We start from the raw sequence: 16,345 nt of genomic DNA, 5'->3' as shown, positions 1-16,345 counted from the left end.
CCTCACCTCCGTAGGACAGAGGTCTGGACTCTCTCCTGTAGCAGCTGCATCAAGAAATGGCCTAAGACCATGACACTCAAACTACCAGGAACATCACGATCCCTGAGGCGGTGGGCGGGCTTGCCTATAATGCAGGGTCTGAGCATCCCCCCGTGGAAATCCTGACTCCAGAAGTCTGGGGTTGGGGACTTAGAACCCTGTCTCTTCATCACCTCCTCCTGGTGAACTGGAAGCACTTCCAAGTTTGAGAACCACGTGTGTTGACAGATGAGGAAACTGAGATCCAATCCCAATGCCTTTGGGAGTTCGTTCCCATCCTGGACCCAAGGTTTAAGGTCCTGTTCTCCAGGGCGCAGCCTGCTTTGCCAGCCTGACCACCTTTCCTCCAAGGTGCCATGCACCTGCCACCCCTACAGTTCAGGAATCCCCTGCTCAAGCCAGACTGGCTTCTGTGGGCATTTTTGTCCAGGCCACGTCCGCTTCCATGGAATGCCCGCCTTAGCCCCTCTGCTTATTCCAAACCTGCTCAAGTCTCCAGGCTCAGCTGAGGGAAGCTGAGACAGGAGGGGGCGAGAAGACTTCTGAAGCCTTCCCTGATGGCCCTGGGCCCTGGGGTCTCTCCTCCCTGAGCTCCCAGGTCTCTGAGGGTCAGCTGACCTCTGTGGACACGGACCGCCCCCACCCGCCTAGCCTCACAACAGTCGTCACAACAACACCTTGCACTGCGCTGGCTGTCAGCACCTCAACAGCATCCGCTTAGCGTCTGCACGAATGTCATCAGGTCCCAGGCTCTTCCAGTTTATCCTCAACCACCCTGGGACGTGAGTGCCATTCACCTCTGCTCCTCAGAGGACACGGAGGCCCAGAGGCGCTGAGTGACTCAGCCGAGGCACCACAGTCAGAGACAGAACCCAGACGCAAGCTGGCTAATGGGCTTCAGGGACATGGCGCAGTCATTCACGGGTAGGACACCTTCCCGGCCCACACAGAGAGTTCCCCCCGCCCAGGCTGAGGGCAGCCTCACACACTGCTGGGGCCCAGCTGGGGCCCAGAGAACAGAGCCTGGCACACAGCATGACATCAACACACACGTATTCCTCGACTTATAAATATTTGCAGGAGGCAAGCAGCATGGTGGTGAAGAGCTCCAGCCCTGGAGGCAGATGCTCATTCTGGTTCTGATATTGAAAAACCCGCTGTGAGACAAGCTCAGTGCCTCAGTTTCCTCTCCTGTGAGAACAATAATCGTATCCACTTCACGGGGCCATTGTGAGAATTAATGAAGTCATGTAAATTATGTAGAATAAAGCCAGCGCGCGGAGTAAAATATGTGCTGTCATTGTTTTTGGCTGATGGACTTCTAGTCTGGCTACGCCCGGGCCACGTCTAAATGTAACTGTTTCTCTAGCTGCTGTCTTGGGTCTTTAAGATCCAAATACACAATGTCCTGGGCTAGGCTGCATCTGCTCTACTTTCTGTGGGGGTCCCCCGTACAACGGAGCTGTAAGAACACAATATCTGGAGTCATAAAGCCATGGGTTTAAGTCCAGGTTCTGCCTTCTGGTCTCTTGGGTCTCAGTTTTGTTCTCTGTCAAATGGGTATAAGGCTCATTGGAAGAATTCATCGGAAGGCTTAGCAGGAAGGTCCTGGTGGGGGTGGGATAAAGTGACTGCTCCTTCCCTGCAGCTCCTGGACCCCAACCCACCATCTCATGGACCCACATCCCCCCCCCCCCTCCCCCCCCCCCGCCCCCCTGGGCCTCCTTACCTTCCTGTGTCCCGTGAAAAAGAGGGAAAGATGGTGCATGGAGCCGCCGTTGCGGCCCAGTTCCTTCTTGAGGGTGCGGGGCGAAGGTATGGCCCAGGAAGAGGTAGTGCCCTCTCCATCAGAGCAGTTCAAGGTGGTGTCGGAGGAGAAGCAGGGCCCGCGGGTCTCCTGCAGGAGGCTGCCCTCGCTGTGCGTCCGGCGTCGCAGCGAGTTCTGCACTCGCAGCGAGAAGCCGCCCTCGGCACCCTGGCCCGTCTCTATCATGCTGCTGCGCTTGGCCTCGCTGTGCTCTCCGTAGTTGTCATCACTTGTGTCCTCATCCTCATCTTCCTCCCCCTCATCCCCCTCCTCAGCCTCTTCTGCATCCTCCTCATCCCCGGAGCTGCCGCCCTCTGCCTCTGCCTCCTGGCTGTAGGCACTATCCAGCCGGACCTCAGGAATCACAAAGGCTGGCCTGGAGGCCACAGGCAGGCTCCCGGTGGCTGCTGGAGGGTCCCCAGAGCCCATGGTCTCAGCAAGGGCCTCAGCTGGTTCCGGGGCCTGGCTGGGGGGTAGGTCTTGGCATGGCGAAAGGTCCTGAGCAGGAGGGTCCTGGATGGTAGGGAGGTCTTGGCTAAGTAGAGGGTTTTGGCTGGGAGAGGGCTCTTGCTTAGCAGGAAGGTCTTGGCAGGGAGGGAGGGCCTGGGCTGCAGGGGGTTCCTGGCATGGTAGGGAGTCCTTGGTTGGTGGGGGTTCCTGGCGTGGTGGGGGTTCCTTGCAGGAAGCTGAGTCTTTGCTCAATAGGGATTCTTGGCCCGGAGATGATTCCTGGCCAGAAGAAGAGTCCTTATTGAGTGGAAGGTGTTGTCCCAGAAGAGGCTCCTGTCCAGGAGAGGGGTCCTTGCTGGGTGGGGGGTCGTCGGCACCTGGCCCCTTCCCTTCCTCCAAGGGCATCTCCCTTTTCTCATCCACCTCCGACTCAAACATCTGGGAAACAGAGAGAAAACAATAAAGGTTCAGAAGAGGGGGTTACACGGTGCCAGGTACTGTGCACACAGAGGCTGAAACAAAATCAGGCAGTGGCCTGAACCCCACACCTGCACCCTGCACCCCGCAGTCTGTAAGCCGAAGCACCAGATGGAAACCTAAAAGCCCCTTTGGTCCCAGCCTTAACTCCTTGCTCAAAACTACCACCCCATCAAAAACATGAGGGGAGGAGAGGTAACCACCATGATCTGGCTCCTATTGTGTGCCAGGGGCTCTGCCAGATTAAACCCTTTGTGCAATCTTCCCAGTGGCCCTCTCAGGCAAGTCCTGCTGTGGGTAAGTCACCTCTATGAGTAAAGGGGAAGCCAGGCTCTCTCTGCGTTCATGGACTAGAACCAAACCAAGCCCCAAGCCACAGCAGTCACTAAGTGGGACAATCCTGGACCCAGCCAAAGGGTACCTTCTACCTGAACCAAAGTTTTTTTTAAAAAGCCTAATGAATTGTTCAAATAAGAGCTTGCTCTCAACAAAATGAAAAGACAACCCACTGTATGGGAGAACATATTTGCTAATGATACACCTGATAAGGGGTTAATTTCCAAAATATATAAAGAACTTACACAACTCAACACCAGAAAGACAAACAATTCAATTAAATCCTGGGCAAAGGAACTGAATAGACACTTCTTCAAAGAGGACATACAGATGGCCAACTGACATGAGAAAATGCTCAACATGACTAATCAGCAAAGAGATGCAAATTAAAACTACAATGAGATATCACTCACACCTGCCAGAATGGCTACCATCAATCCTGTATAATAAAAGCCTAATAAGCTAAGTGTCCAGTCATCCGCTTGGCCATTCAACCAATCAAAGCATAATATGCTAATGATATGCTAAGGCTGCTCAACTGCTCGCTATGACGTGCACTGACCACCAGGGGGTAGATGCTCCAACCGGTAGGTGAGCTTGCTGCTGGGATCCAGCCAATCAGGACTGAGCGAAATATGGAACTTCATTTGACCCAGCGATCCCACTTCTGGGAATATGTCCTAAGAATCCCAAAACACCAATCAGAAAGAACACATGCACCCCTATGTTCATTGCAGTGTTATTTACAATAGCTAAGATCAGGAAACAGCCCAAGTGCTCATCAGTAGATGAATGAATAAAAGAGCTGTGGTGCATTTACACAATGGAATACTATTTAGTAGTAAAAAAGAAGGGTCTCTTACCCTTTGAGGCAGCATGGATGGACCTGGAAATTATTATGCTCGCGAAAAAAGCCAGTCAGAGAAAGACAAATATCACATGATCTTACTTATATGTGGAATCTAATGGACAAAATAAATTGAAGAACAAAATAGGACCAGAGACATGGATGCATGGAACAGACTTACAGATCTCAGAGGGGAAGGGGGCGGGAGGACTGGACGAGATTAACAAAAGAATTTATAAGCATATATGCATAGTCCATGGGCACAGACAATAATGTGGTGAAGGCCTGCGGTGGGGAAGGGTCTAGGTGGAGGGGGGCCAAGGGAGACATCTGTAATATTGTCAACAAAAAAATAACTTACTGTCAATGTTTAAGTATCTTTCTTAAAGTAGCTGTTTAATACTAAATGGAATGAAACAAGAACTTCAAAATATTGCCGACACATGGACTAACCAGATGTCACGGGCACGTGGACCCTCACTGAGGGAGCACCCAGGGACTTTTAAACTGAGCTTGGAGGAACCTCGGGAGTTCCCCACACAGAAGAGAAAGCATTTGCTGCCTTGCCCACAACCCCTAGGACCCTCGGCGTTTTTGCTGGGTTCCTGTAGATTTCATTTGCAAAGGGGAAGAGAGTGCTCTGGAGGAAATCTGAATGCAGCTGTCTCGCATGAAGAATGGGGCGCAGAGGTGGAGAGTGTCCACAGTCACGGGGGAAGCGGGGCGTCTCGGGCCTGGGCTCATCAGAGTCCAGAACTTGGAATGCTGTGGCTAGAACTATGTAGAGCCCAGTTTTTGTCCATGAAGAGGCCATAACCAACTAGTACTAATGAAGAAGAAAGGCACCACACCTACACAGAAACTGTACAGCTGCATGAGAATGTGTGCATACGTCCGTACACACACACACACACACACACACACACACACACACCCCTACAACACACTTCAGAGTTCTTGCGACAGAGACCCTTAATGTCCATTTGACAGATGAGAAAGCTGAGCCCAGGAGCAGTGAGTGACTTACTGCACAGCCACCCAGAGGCTAAAAGGCTGCCCCAGAGGCTGAGAAAACCTGTTAGCCCTCAGGAGTCTGTGCCGGTGAAGGCCCAGCCAGACCTCGCCTCGGGAAGTCAGTGGCCAGCCAGGTGCTGCATGTGTGTCAGGGTCACACGGGGGTCTGGGAGCACCAGGGGGATGTGAAAGCACAGTGTGGGTAACAACCTCTGCCTGGGAGCAGGAAAGTGAAAGTGCCCAACCCCCGCAGAGATGGTGGCTGTGAAAGGGAGGGGAGGCCTCAGAGGGCTGGAGGATGGTCCTCAGGCAAAGCCAAAGACACGTGCCCATGCACCCCATGGACTCTTTGCCCTGGAAATCCTGCCCGAATCTGGGAGATAACTCTCCCCGGAGAGGACACTCAGGCCTCGCAGCCTCAGACCCTGAAACATGAGCAATCCGAAATCCCCATTGTACAGGGAGGGAAGCTGAGGCCCCGAGAGGGGCAGGGGCCAACCTAGACTCACACTGTGGGGTCAGGTTGAGTCAGTCACTAAATCCTCGGGGCCTCCATGGGACATCCAACACGCCCAAATAACAGCCAGGAGAACATACGATGGAAAGTTAAAGCTCTCAGTGGGATTATGGTGCTGGTAGGCATGGTGGCTAAAAATAGATCGAGAGGGAAATGCTGCGATCACAGACCTCAAACAGCATCATGCCTTTCCCAGGGGCCCCTGGGAGCCAACCCAGACACCCCAAAATCAAAGTCAGTGGTTGTGATGCCAGGTCCCCCAATGCAGAAATCTCACCTGGAAACTAAGGGCTGCTCCCAGGCGGACAGAGGAAGCCTCAGCTGAACGGACAGGAAGACTGAGCCCAGCCTGGACAGTCACCTAGGGACTTGCCCAAAGGCACCAATCAGGGCCAGGCGGGGGTTAGAGCCTCAGGCCTCCAGCTCCTTCTCCCCAAGCCTCCTTCAGATCTCAGTCCCCAGAGCAGCCCGGATCCCCGCCCATCGCCCCACCCACGAGGGAGCGGTCTCCACCAAGAAAAACAAACTGCCCAAAGCCAGCTCCCTGATGATCCACACTGGCTCAGCTCAGCCCCACCTGGGAGGACCATGGAAGGAAGCAGCAATTATGCCCTTGGGCCAGGCCCCCGAGTGGCCCCGAGAAAGGAGCAGCCTCATTTGCATTCCCCCTTTCCAGGAGGGTGGGGTGGGGGTGGGGGTGAGGCCCAGGGGTGCCTGCAGCCTGCCTGAGCCTGCCCACCCCTCAGGAAAGTGCAGCAACAGACCCAAAACCAGAAATGCAAGTCAGCCTGCCTCTGCCAATCTTGCCCTAAACCGAGGCCAAACCAAAGAAAGCCCGGAGGACAAGTGCCTCTGTCCCCAGGGGTGCCCTGCCCGGGCAGCTGAGAAACCACCGAGGACGGAAGGCCCTCAGAGTGCCCAGCATTTTGGTGCTCAGATGCCAGAGTCAGACTTTGGTTTTGATCCCTGCGGGGTCACTTTCCAGCTGTGCCACTCTGGCCAAGCCCCCCCAGCCTCGGAGAGACACAGAGCCGTGATATCATCCCGGATCACAAGAGGGGTCCCTCAGGCCTGGCCCGGGAGAAGCATTTGATGAAATGGTGGCTATTATCCATCTAAGGATGGGGAACTGAGATCAGAAAATGACCTAAGAAATCGGAGACTGATTCGGTCATGTCTCCTGGCAGAGGGTCTCTCCCTGCTTCCTTAGACCCTTACACACAAGTTGTTTGGGACCCTCAGGGGCCTAGAAGGGGGAGCAGGCTGAGCACTACCAAACTTAGGCTCATCCCCCACAGGCAGATACTTGCAAACAAGGGCCAGAGCTCACTGGTTCTGTCCTGTGCTCCTGATGGGCCACCAGGTAGGTTTGGTCAGGCCAGTGTTCTTTGGAGAGCTGGGATGGGGGTGCCTTGTGAGAAGGCAAATACAGGGCCTCTGGAGCAAATACAGGAAACCTCAGAAATCTGGGGGGAGGGGTGGCACATGAGAGATTTAGGAAAGGAGAGGAGATAAAGATGAGAACATGTCACAGAATAGACAGATGCCAGCCATGGGACTGTCCTGTGAGCAAAGAAGTGACACATGCAGAGGCGTCCTACACGAAAAGTGCTCTGAGCGGGATGAGCAGGGCAGGGGGTTGAGGGGACTGGGACAACATGCATGCATGCATTCATTCATTCATTCATTCTCCAGGCACTGAGTGAGGCCCTGGGGCACAGCCGAGGACAAGTCGGACACAATCCTTGCCTAAAAAAACAAAAGGTTGGACAATTGTTCTTGTCAAGCGTGGTGAGTGCTCTGATGGAGCAAGTGCAGGCAGAGTCCTCAGTGCAGCTGCCCCTCTCCTGCGGGGAGTCCCTCACCCCCACCCATCACTTCCTTGGCGTGGCTGGACCAGGGTTAATTCTGTCTGTGTCTCGCCTGCTAGAAGCACACAGGAAATGAACCAGGCCCTCTAAATGGAGCTGCTGTGAGGATCTAATCAAATCCTCTCCCCAATCCAATCCAGGGCTCGGCACGGGCTGAGGCAGGCTGGCAGGGGTGACACCAGAGCTCTTGCTCACATCAGCTCTGGCTTCTAGCCCCCGATCCCCGCCAGCTAACGCAGCTGGGGATGGCAGTGAGCGGCTGGGACTGACTTGCCCCATGTCACACAGCTAGTCAACGTGGAGCCAGGTCTGCTGACCCCAGAGTCAACCTGCAGCTCTCACTGAGATGACTCATCACATCCACTACGCATTCCAGCTCCACATGTGCCCTCAAAAACCACTTCCTGAATGAGGTGGGGGAGGGGAGGGCACGGGAAGGTGTGAGCTGGGGTTTACCTCCATCTGGGAGTGGCTCTTGCACAGCTAGGATTTTACAGAAAGAGCACGGGCCATAAAGCCAGGAGGCCTGGGCTGGAACCCTCACACTATTATTTGCTAGCTGTGTGGACCCTGGCTATCACTTCTGGTTTTTTTCTACAAAAAAAATGGGGTAGGACGCCTCTTGCCCCCTGTCCCAGAGAGCTAAGGGGATCATGTCTGACAAAGGACAGGAAAGTGCTCTGTGAACTCGAAAGGCCTCTGAGAAAGGGAGCAGCTATTAGAATTCTGGCCCAGAGTTTGACCTCCAGGTTGACTTGGGATGGGTTACTCCTTCGAGTTTGGCACGCTCCGGGCCTGGCTCCTGGGTTCCTGGCTCAATGCTGGCTTCCAGGAACCTCAGTTGCTCGGCTGACACTGAGCTCCCCAACCCAGCCTCAGACCAGCTCCTCCGGCCTGGCTTCTTGACGCCTCAAGGTGGGGGCCAGCTCCCTCTGGAAACTGATCCCGACTTCACACTGGCTGGGTGACCTCGGGCATAACCTCTCTGACCCTCAGTTTCCTTAGCCATAACCGAGGCCTGCTGCTCTCTCAGGGACCCATCCAGCCCCCAGGCTATAATCACCATCTGCCCACTGACGATGCCCAGGGCACCGTGCCAGCCCAGACCTGCCTCCTAAGCGCAGTCCCATCAGTAGGTGTCCACCAAGCACTCATGGGACAGCGCTGCTCCCAAACACCGTTCTCGGCTCTGTGGACACAAAAGGGGACGAGAAAGACATGGCCCCTGCCCTGGTGGAGCTCACAGGCTACAGAGGAGGGACTGACATTAACCAAGTCATCGCCCACAGAAACATACGGTGAATACAAACTGCGATCCATTGCGCGAAGGGAAACTATAAGGTGCTGTGAGAAAGAAGAAAGGGGCAGGGGGAAAGGCCGCCCTGTGGGCCGACACTGAGCCTGAAATCTGCTCATTGGGCAGGGAGGGGCTCCCTCGGGGGGGCGGGGGGAGGACACAGCAGATGCAAAGGCCAGGAAGGCTAGCGCCTGGTGGAACAGAGAGGGCACCTGTGTGGCTGGAGTCCAGGCACGGAGATGGAAACCTTCCGATGGATATCCCATCAGTGCCCCCAATTCAATGTGTCCCACCCTGAAGGTATGGTCTTCCCGAGTCCATTCCTCCTCTTGGTCTCGGTATCAATGATGCCAACACCAGTTGCCCAAACCAGGGACGTGGGTATCATTCTCCCCCCCTTTTCCTTCACTACTGCCCCTTGGGCCAATCACCAAATCCTCCCTGACTGTCCCTCATAAAATCTTAAGAATTATTCCACTGGGGGAGGTTATGCATGTGTAGGAACACTCTGTACTTTCCTCTCAATTTCTGAAATTTCTCTAAAAAATATAGATTATTAATTTTTTAAAAAAAAGAATAATCTTTCCACCCTCTCCATCTCCACTACCACCACCGCCCTCCAGACCACTGTGTTCTTCCATCAGGATTGATGTCAACCTCCCAGCAGCAGTCCAGACCCCGCTGGCCATTCTCTGAGTCATGCCTGGGAGACGTCTAAGTGCAAATCTGACCCTATCACTTCTCTGCTTGACACCTGATGTGGCTCATCAATGCCCTCCAGATAAAGTCCAGATTCTATAGCCCTGGGAGCCTCTGTTCCCCCTCTAGCCTCACTACTCTAATCTTAAGTGTCTGATGAATGAATGAATGAATGAATGAATGAGAAATCCAATGAACTTCATGGGTCCACCTAGACTCTTCCTACTCAGAATGTAGCCATGAACCAGCAATAGCAGCACCAGGAGCTCATGTGAAACAGAATCTTAGGCCTCGGTCCACATCTTCTGGAATTTTACTGAGATCCCGGCTGATTAATTTGCATATTGAAATTTGAAAAGCACTGATCCAGACTATTGGTTCTCAACAGAGGAACATTGTAGAATCACCTGTGGCACATTTAAAAATATCTCTGTCTGGGCCCACTTCCAGGCCTACTGGATTCCCTACGAGTAGGGCCTGGGTACCTCCACTTTTTTCTGACTCCCCAGGTAATTCTGGGAACAGCCTCAGTTAACAGATGAGGTGGGTAAGGCCCAGAGAAGGATGGTGACATGCCCAAGGAATCAGGACAGAATCCAGACCAGAATCTAATTTGGGACCCGTTCCAACACACACCGCTCCCTCTGTGACGGGAAGCAGTGGAAAGAGGCATGACCTCAGAGCACCTGTGCCAGGATGGGGAGCTGGCAAGCCAGCTGGAGTCAGCTACCCATACACGTTCCCTAGAAACAGAGGCCCAGCTGCTGGAGGAGCGAGAGGAAGGAGGAGTTGAATCGCAGATGGAAAATTCTCTGTTCCTAAAGGATCCCACAGTAACTTACAGGTCTCTCAGGATCTCAGGGGGCAGTGAGCATACCCATTCTACAGAAAGCAATACTGAGGCTACAAGGAGAAGTAGCTCATTCAGTTCAGAAACTCTCAAGACAAAGCCTTGAGGCATGAGAAGAGAGGAGCCTCCTCTAAGCAACCTTCCCTGCTTTTGGCACTGCCACCAGGTTAAGCAGAAGACACCCCCCAGGCCTGGCCTTGGAGCCTGCTGGGATGTCTCCCCACCCTCCTGGATGCCCAGCCTCTCACTGGGCAGGAGGAGGTGTTCCCAAGGTCTGAGTTCCCAGTACTAAGCCTTGTCACCACCTTGCCACGTTCCTTCTCATCTGGGGACTCAGATACCTCTGTTTCCATTGCATGGGGGAGCCCCCCCACCCCCCAGCCCCAGAGACCCCTTCCATACCTGTCGCTCTCTTCTCATCTGAAAGGCATGGCGTGGAGAGCAGGCACTTCCCAGCCTCTTCCTCTCCCTGTGATGACTGATGCCTCCCTCTGTCAGAAGGAGGGCGCTAGGTCCTTTGGGCTTCGCGTGCCCCACCCATCCCTGGGCCCTCTGCTCAGGAGCCTGTCCCCACCCCCCAGCCCCAGAGACCCCTTCCATACCTGTCGCTCTCTTCTCATCTGAAAGGCATGGCGTGGAGAGCAGGCACTTCCCAGCCTCTTCCTCTCCCTGTGATGACTGATGCCTCCCTCTGTCAGAAGGAGGGCGCTAGGTCCTTTGGGCTTCGCGTGCCCCACCCATCCCTGGGCCCTCTGCTCAGGAGCCTGTATACCTGTGGGCTCTGCCACCACTCCCTTTCCCACGTGTCCCCCACTTTCTCTGCCTGAGAGAAATTTCCCCTGATATCTCTATCTCCTCAGGCCCATTTCCTGCCTATCCCTTGGAGCCCAGCTAAATGCTGGCCTGGGATGGCCTGGCTAGAGGGCTCTCTACTCTCCTGCTAATGCCTGGCCTGCCCTCCTCTCATGGCCTGAGGAGGCCCTGCTTTGGCTCATCAGGACTGAGCCTCTGGCTTACTCACCCTCACCTCCACCCCCATTGCCAGAGTTACTCAGCAAATACCTACGGAGCCCCAGCCACCAGCAAGGGCCTGTGCAGGACAAGGAGCCAAAGAGCAGCCAGACTCATTCCCTTCCCTGAAGGCATTAGTCCTAAGAGGGAGAGAACCAGGTGAGGGGCCCAGGCAATCTCCCACCCACCCACTACCACCCTAGGGGACTATGAAAGCAGAAAGGGCTAGGGGAGGAGACAGCATGGAACATTCGAGTAAGTGCAGGTGGGGCCGTGGAGCAGAAAAGCATGGATATGTTACAGAATTTGGGCTTTATCCGGAAAGCAGTGTAAACTTGGTGCTATGGAGATAGGGGAGGTGGAACTAGAGATGATGGAAACAGAAAACGGTGAAAAAGTAGGGGAAGAGGGAGAGAGAGACCATTAATTGAGCATCTACTAGGCACCAGGCACTGTGACAGTTGCTTTACATACACGCTCACTTCCAGCGACCTTATGAGGTCATCGTTGGCCCCATTTTGCAAATAAGGAAACGGTGACTCAGAGAGGTTAAGTAACTTGAGCAATATCAAAAAGCAAGTAGAGGGATCGGAGCTGAAACCATGGTCTGCCTGCCTCTAAAGGCCCCACGATTCCTCTCCTGCTTCCTTCACTGCCTTTCCTCCCTCCCTCCCTTCCTTCAAAACACTTTACCAGGCACCCACCTGGGCCAGGCACTGTGCTAGGCACAGTGAGCAATACCAGCTACAGGGACCCTGCTCTGAGCCCAAATAGGTGGAGACGGAAAGGCAGATGTCCAACTCACCCGGTGCGGGGAGGGGTGGTACGGAACAGCATTCACCTGGCAACCCTCCCAAACTCTCTCCCTCCCGGGGACCTCTTCACAGGCAGAGCCAGCGGCATGTGGCTTCTCTGCGATGCCTACACTAGGTGTCAAACAAAAAAGCTCTGCCAAGCGAGGAGGACCCCGGGGAAGGGCACCAATAGCCCTGTGGCCATGAGACCAGGATTTGGAGTCAGGCAGGCCTGGGATTGAGTCCCACTTCCTAACTGTGTGGCTGAGTCATGTGCCGCCTCCCCCACAGGGCTACCAGGGGATGGGAGGCAGGGCCTGGCCCACAGCGTGCTCAGCCCACCATGCCTTCCTCTCCACTGCCTGACTCTCCCTCACGGCCAGCACCAGGGGCCAACCCAAAATCTACGGCTTAACTCCAAGCAACAGCTCAGAGAACAGGGAGCACTTTCAGAGCCCGGGTGGTGGAGAGAAGCCTATTGCCGGTGAAGCGGTGGGGTCTGGAGACAGACAAAATCCAGATTCAAATCCTGGCTCTGCCATCTCCCAGCTTAGTGGCCTTGGCCAGCCTGCTTACACTCTTCAAGGCTCCATATCCTTACCTATAAAATGGTGACACAAGGAGCGAGTCCCTACAGCACAGCATTTTTGGGAGACCATCACACAGAGGAGCCTGGCACATAGTAGGTGCTCAGTAAACATTCACAGTTCCTATAATCATAATGATTACTCTCAGCAGCAGCAGCTCCACCGTCTCCCCTCCCCACGCAACTCCAGGAGAGGGCCCTTCACACATTCTGACCCTCGCGACAGCCCGAGGATGGGGGTTCTATTATCTGTACATTTCAGGAGGGGAAACTGAGGCCCCATACCAAAGGCCTTGGAGGGACTCAGCTTCCCCTAGGCTGGGCCAGTCTGGCTCACCACATGGCCTAGGCCAAGTTGCTCCCCTGTCTGGGCTGCTCTCTCCAGGAGGGAGTCCGTCCAGTGCCGAATCTCAGGCAGCCTGGAGGGATCAGGTCTCAGGAACCAGGGTGTGGCCAGGTCTCCCCGTGGGTGCATCAAGGGCAGGGGAAGCAGAAAGCACCCTGTGTCCAGAGACTCCCCACACCTTGTGGGCTGCCCCAGTTCCTAAAATATCTCCTCCTTCAGGGCATGGAGTGCTGAGGGCATTGGAGGCGGGTGGGGAAGAGGCTCTTCCTCTTGACGACACTGAGGTGGACATCTGGACATCAGCTGCAACCCTGTGGCCAAAGGTCACCCTCCAAGGCCCCAGGCAGGCTGCAGCCTCCACCACTGCCCCCCTGGAGCAGACACCTTCTGTCTCTGCTGAGGGGTGATGCTAAGGCTGGATATGCTGGGTTTGCAGTCTGCTCCTAACTCATTCTCCCGCCATCCTCCTGGCATGGGGCTTTCTCCCATGTCCCTCACATGAACCTGACTGTACCCCTCTCCTGCTTAAAACCCCTCCCTCCCTCTGGGACAGTACAGTCCTAGCTCCTTACCCTGCCTGTTCTGCCCCTACCCACGGACCCCTCTACCATACATACCACTTCTCCTCTCTTCCCTCCAGCCAGTCTGAACTATAGTTGCCCTTAAACAACGCAGTTAAGAACTGCGCAGGTCCACTTACATGTGACTTTTTTTCCAATAAAATATTGTACGTGTATTTTCTCTTCCTGATGATTTTCTTAACATTTTCTTTTGTTCTCTCTTACCTTACAATAAGAATACATATGTAATATATTTAAATAGGAAATATGTGTTATCGACTGTTTATGTTATCAGTAAGGTTTGTGGTCAACAGTAAGCTATTAGTAGTAAGTTTGGGGGAGTCAAAAGTTATACGTGGATTGTCGACTGTGCAGAGGGTCGGTGCCTCCAAACTCCCATGCTGGTCAGGGCTCAACTACATTGTGTTTCCCCAAACATTCTCTACTCTCAGGCACCTCTATACCTGTGCTCACTGCACTTCCTACCTAGGATGCCCTGACTTCCCTAACTACCTGGCAAGCTCCTTATCTACCTTTAAAACTCAGCTCGCCCACACATGGATTGCCAGTTGATATCTAACAAAGGTGATATGCCCTATCGTGAGAAAAGATGGTCTTTTAAATAAATTGGACAGCCACTCAGAGAAAAGGAGTCTCGCCCTCTACGCCCACGCTGTGCCTAAGAATCTATTTCAACTGGATTTTAGATCTAAATATAAAGCCACAAAGCAACTAAGCTTCCACAAGATAGAATAAGAGACTATACCCATCACCTCGTAGTGGGCCAAGAAACACGATGATTCAAAAAACGTTCTCCGTAAAAAGAAAAGTTGACAGGTCAGACAGCATTAAGAGGGTGAGAATACAAGCCACAGAGTGGGAGGAGATGCTTGCAGTGTGCATATCCGGCAGTAAACACTATCCAGAACATGTTTAAGCTCCCACAAATCAATCAGAATCAAGGCAGATAACTCGATAGAAAACTGGGAGGAAGACTTGAACAGACACTTCACAAAGAGTTCATCCCAATGGCCCATCAACCTATGAAAAGGTGTTGGACCTCATTAGTCATCGAGGAAATGCCAACAAAACCCACAATGAGCTATCGGCACACCCAACACCAATAATGGCGGTGCGGTGCTCATACGCTGCTCCAGGAGGGTGTAGTGGTGTCACACTTTGGAAAATTACATGATTGTAGCTACCAAAGCTAATTATACACCATTTTATGACTCACAGTCGCAAACCGTAAGTCCTTACCCAACAGAGAAGTATACACAGTGCATCAATAGACATGTGCAAGAGCATTCATAGCAGCACTATTCATTGGAACCCCCAACTGGCAACAGCCTGAATATCCATCAACGGGAGAATGGGTAAATTATGGTATTTCCACACAATGAAACGCCACACCGCAATGAGGATGAATAAAATGAAACTTCACGTAATAGCATGGACAAATCGCACCATCAAATGATGACTGAGAGAAGCCGGTAGAAAAGAACACATTCTCAATGACTCCATGCGCACAAAGTTCAAAGACAGGCCCCACTAATCAGTGAAGGGAGTCGGAAAAAGGGTTACCTTCGAGGTGTTAGTGACTGAAATGGGGCACAAGGGGTTCCCAGGGGGGGACTAGAATTTCTATTTCTTGACCTGGAGGGTGTGTTCACTTTGTGAAAATTCATTGGCTCTATAATTCTCATCTTTCTGTAAATTACACTCCAATTTAAAAGTTTATTTTAAAAAACATACCAACAAAAGCCTTTATCCCAGTGTCTCCCCTGCCTCCTGGGCTGGGCTCCCCCTTTCCTTTGTACCCATCTCTGACAGCACATTCCAACTGACAGCACATTCCAGAGCTGCCATGCCACCTCCCATGACAGAATGCCCACTCCGTGCCAGACCCTGTGCCAAGAGCCTTGCTTCGCCTGCCTGTTCTGCCCCTACCAACGGACCCTTCTACCATACATATCACTTCTCCTCTCTTCCCTCCAGCCAGTCTGAACTACAGTTGCCCTTAAACAACACAGTTTAGAACTGTGAGGTAAGACACTAGCAAAGCATTCAGGTACCCACCTCATCTCATTTAACCGGATGAGGCTGGGCCATGGCCTGAGGAAAAGGAGGCATGGAGAGGTCCAGGGTCTTGCCCAAGGGCACGCAGCTGTAAAGTGGAAGGGCATGCCCTCAAGTCCAGGGCCCATGCACCTACACACACATCAAACGGCCTCCCGGAGGACAGGAAGGTACATGTGGCGTGATACATGCTGGGCGGGAATCACATCTACACCTCAGAGGGGTGGACAGATCAGGAGAGAGACCTGCTCCTTTGATGGACAAGCGTCTCTGTAACCAGATTCAGCCTCACCTCCTGCAGAGCTTCATGGAGGCTCTCAGACTGGGTTAAAAGCTTTCCCAGGATTCCCACAGCCCCCTCTCCAAGCCTCCCCATCCCAACTCTGTTGTTTCCATCCATCACATGCCTATCCTGGCACTAAATTAAAGATTGGGCCTTGCCTGGCCAATGTGGCCCAGTGGTTGAGCATCAACGTATGAACCAGGAGGTCACGGTTTGATTCCCAGTCAGGGCACATGCCTGGGTTTCAGGCTTGATCCCCAGTAGGGGGCGTGCAGGAGGCAGCTGATCAATGATTCTCATCATTGATGTTTCTATCTCTCTCTCCTTCTCTCTTCCTCTCTGAAATCAATAAAAATGTATCTTTAAAAAAAAAAAGATTGGGCCTTTATGTCTATACCTCCCGTACCTGGCAATGCATGGCATACAGTAGACATTAAACACGTGTGCGAGGAAGGAAGGGAGGGGAGGAGGGAAGCAGGCAG

General features: G+C 53.3%; 1 protein-coding gene across 5 annotated transcripts in view; it reads right to left on the bottom strand.

The window, feature by feature from the left end:
* LOC102775557 (regulator of G-protein signaling 3) overlaps positions 1-16,345 on the bottom strand; it is an 87,599-nt gene that overhangs the window by 11,849 nt on the left and 59,405 nt on the right. For 2 of the 5 annotated variants that reach the window (XM_006768612.2, XM_006768613.2), the window contains one exon: positions 1,769-2,734. In XM_006768612.2, the coding sequence (XP_006768675.1) occupies positions 1,769-2,734 (966 nt within the window). Of the gene's footprint in view, positions 1-1,768; positions 2,735-5,764; positions 5,924-10,606; positions 10,729-10,806; positions 11,195-16,345 lie in introns of those variants that run through there. The other 3 variants (XM_006768614.2, XM_015567110.1, XM_015567111.1) reach the window with 3 other exon arrangements.

Source organism: Myotis davidii, unplaced genomic scaffold (assembly GCF_000327345.1).
Source record: "Myotis davidii unplaced genomic scaffold, ASM32734v1 scaffold142, whole genome shotgun sequence".
Lineage (NCBI taxonomy): Eukaryota > Metazoa > Chordata > Mammalia > Chiroptera > Vespertilionidae > Myotis > Myotis davidii.
Note: the sequence above shows the minus strand (reverse complement) of the source record. Positions and strands in the feature narration are given on the sequence as shown.